Source organism: Sitophilus oryzae, unplaced genomic scaffold (genome assembly GCF_002938485.1).
Source record: "Sitophilus oryzae breed Bouriz unplaced genomic scaffold, Soryzae_2.0 scaffold_1177_pilon_pilon, whole genome shotgun sequence".
NCBI classification, from domain to species: Eukaryota; Metazoa; Arthropoda; class Insecta; order Coleoptera; family Curculionidae; genus Sitophilus; species Sitophilus oryzae.
This window is the reverse complement of record NW_022145812.1, coordinates 671,419-672,575: the sequence shown is the minus strand read 5'-3', so window position 1 is coordinate 672,575 and position 1,157 is coordinate 671,419. Positions and strand designations below refer to the sequence as shown.

The 1,157-nt window shown below is 38.5% G+C and overlaps 1 protein-coding gene across 1 annotated transcript; it reads right to left on the bottom strand.

Moving 5' to 3' along the window:
• Nucleotides 1-333: 333 nt before the first annotated feature.
• Nucleotides 334-765, bottom strand: LOC115889492. Its single transcript, XM_030909500.1, has one exon. It carries the CDS (start codon nucleotides 763-765, stop codon nucleotides 334-336), a length of 432 nt encoding a protein of 143 aa, XP_030765360.1.
• Between the last annotated feature and the right edge of the window lie 392 nt (nucleotides 766-1,157).

The following is a 1,157-nucleotide window of genomic DNA, read 5'->3' as shown; positions in this document are numbered from 1 at the left end:
GATTGACCGTGCCAACCAGGCTTCAGGAAATTTTCAAAACTTCATCTGGCAACACTGACAGTATCGAAGTCCTAGAACGGTTGACAGAAATCAAATCAGTCGGATTTTGAAAGGGGTTGGGTGTACATCATTCTACAATATATTTACGATTTTGAAGGTTCTCCATACATCTCGAGACGTTTAATCTTTTAACAATAAAAATAATTAAACGTCCGGTTGTATCTATACTGCTCATGTTTTTGTTGCTGTTTCAGCATAAGTTAAAACAAGCATTAAAAAAATGACTAAAAATCAACTTTAAAAAAGGACAATTAGCAAAATAATTATAAAAAATTAAATCAAAGGTTCAAAAATACCTCCCTGTTGTGCTTCGCAATAGCCAAGACGGTTATAAAACTCTGACCTAACTTTAGCTAACATAACAGCGGGGATATTTTCTAACGACTGAACGATTTTTAATCGCAGCTCGTCAATATTCATGGGTCGTTCATGGTTATGGCCATAAATGGAGTTTTTTACATATCCCCACAGAAAGAAGTCATTGGGCGACAAATCAGGAGAACGTGGTGGCCAATTAATTGTGCCTTGTGTGGAAATTAGCCGATTGGGAAATGTGGTTTGAAGGAACAGATTTACGTTCCGCGCGTTATGCGCAGGACAGCCATCCTGCTGAAACCACACTTCCTCAAAATTGATTGGCAAATTTCGAACTGCTGGTACAATTTGGTTTTGTAGCATATCCAAATATTTGGCAGCTGTTAACATACCATCAATAAAAAAAGGCCCAATGATATGATTTTGCAGCATGCCAGCCCAAACATTTAGTTTTTGTGGATATTGTGTCCGCAGTGCCATACTAAGGTGCTTATTTTCTCGAGACCAATAACGTACTATCGAAGGATTGTGGTAGCCATGTAAGGGAAACGAGCTTTCATCTGAGAATAATATATTTTCCAAAAATAAATTATTCCGTCGGCTCTTTCTCTTACAGCCTCGCAAAACTCCAGACGTCTGTTACAATCTGCGGGAAAAAAATTTTGCGTGGTACTGATTTTGTAGGACTTATATCCATGCCTTTTTAAAACTCTGCGCACCGTTCGAGCATTGCAACCAACTTGTTCGGCTATATTTCGGCTTGAACAAGGTTCGCTTGTTTC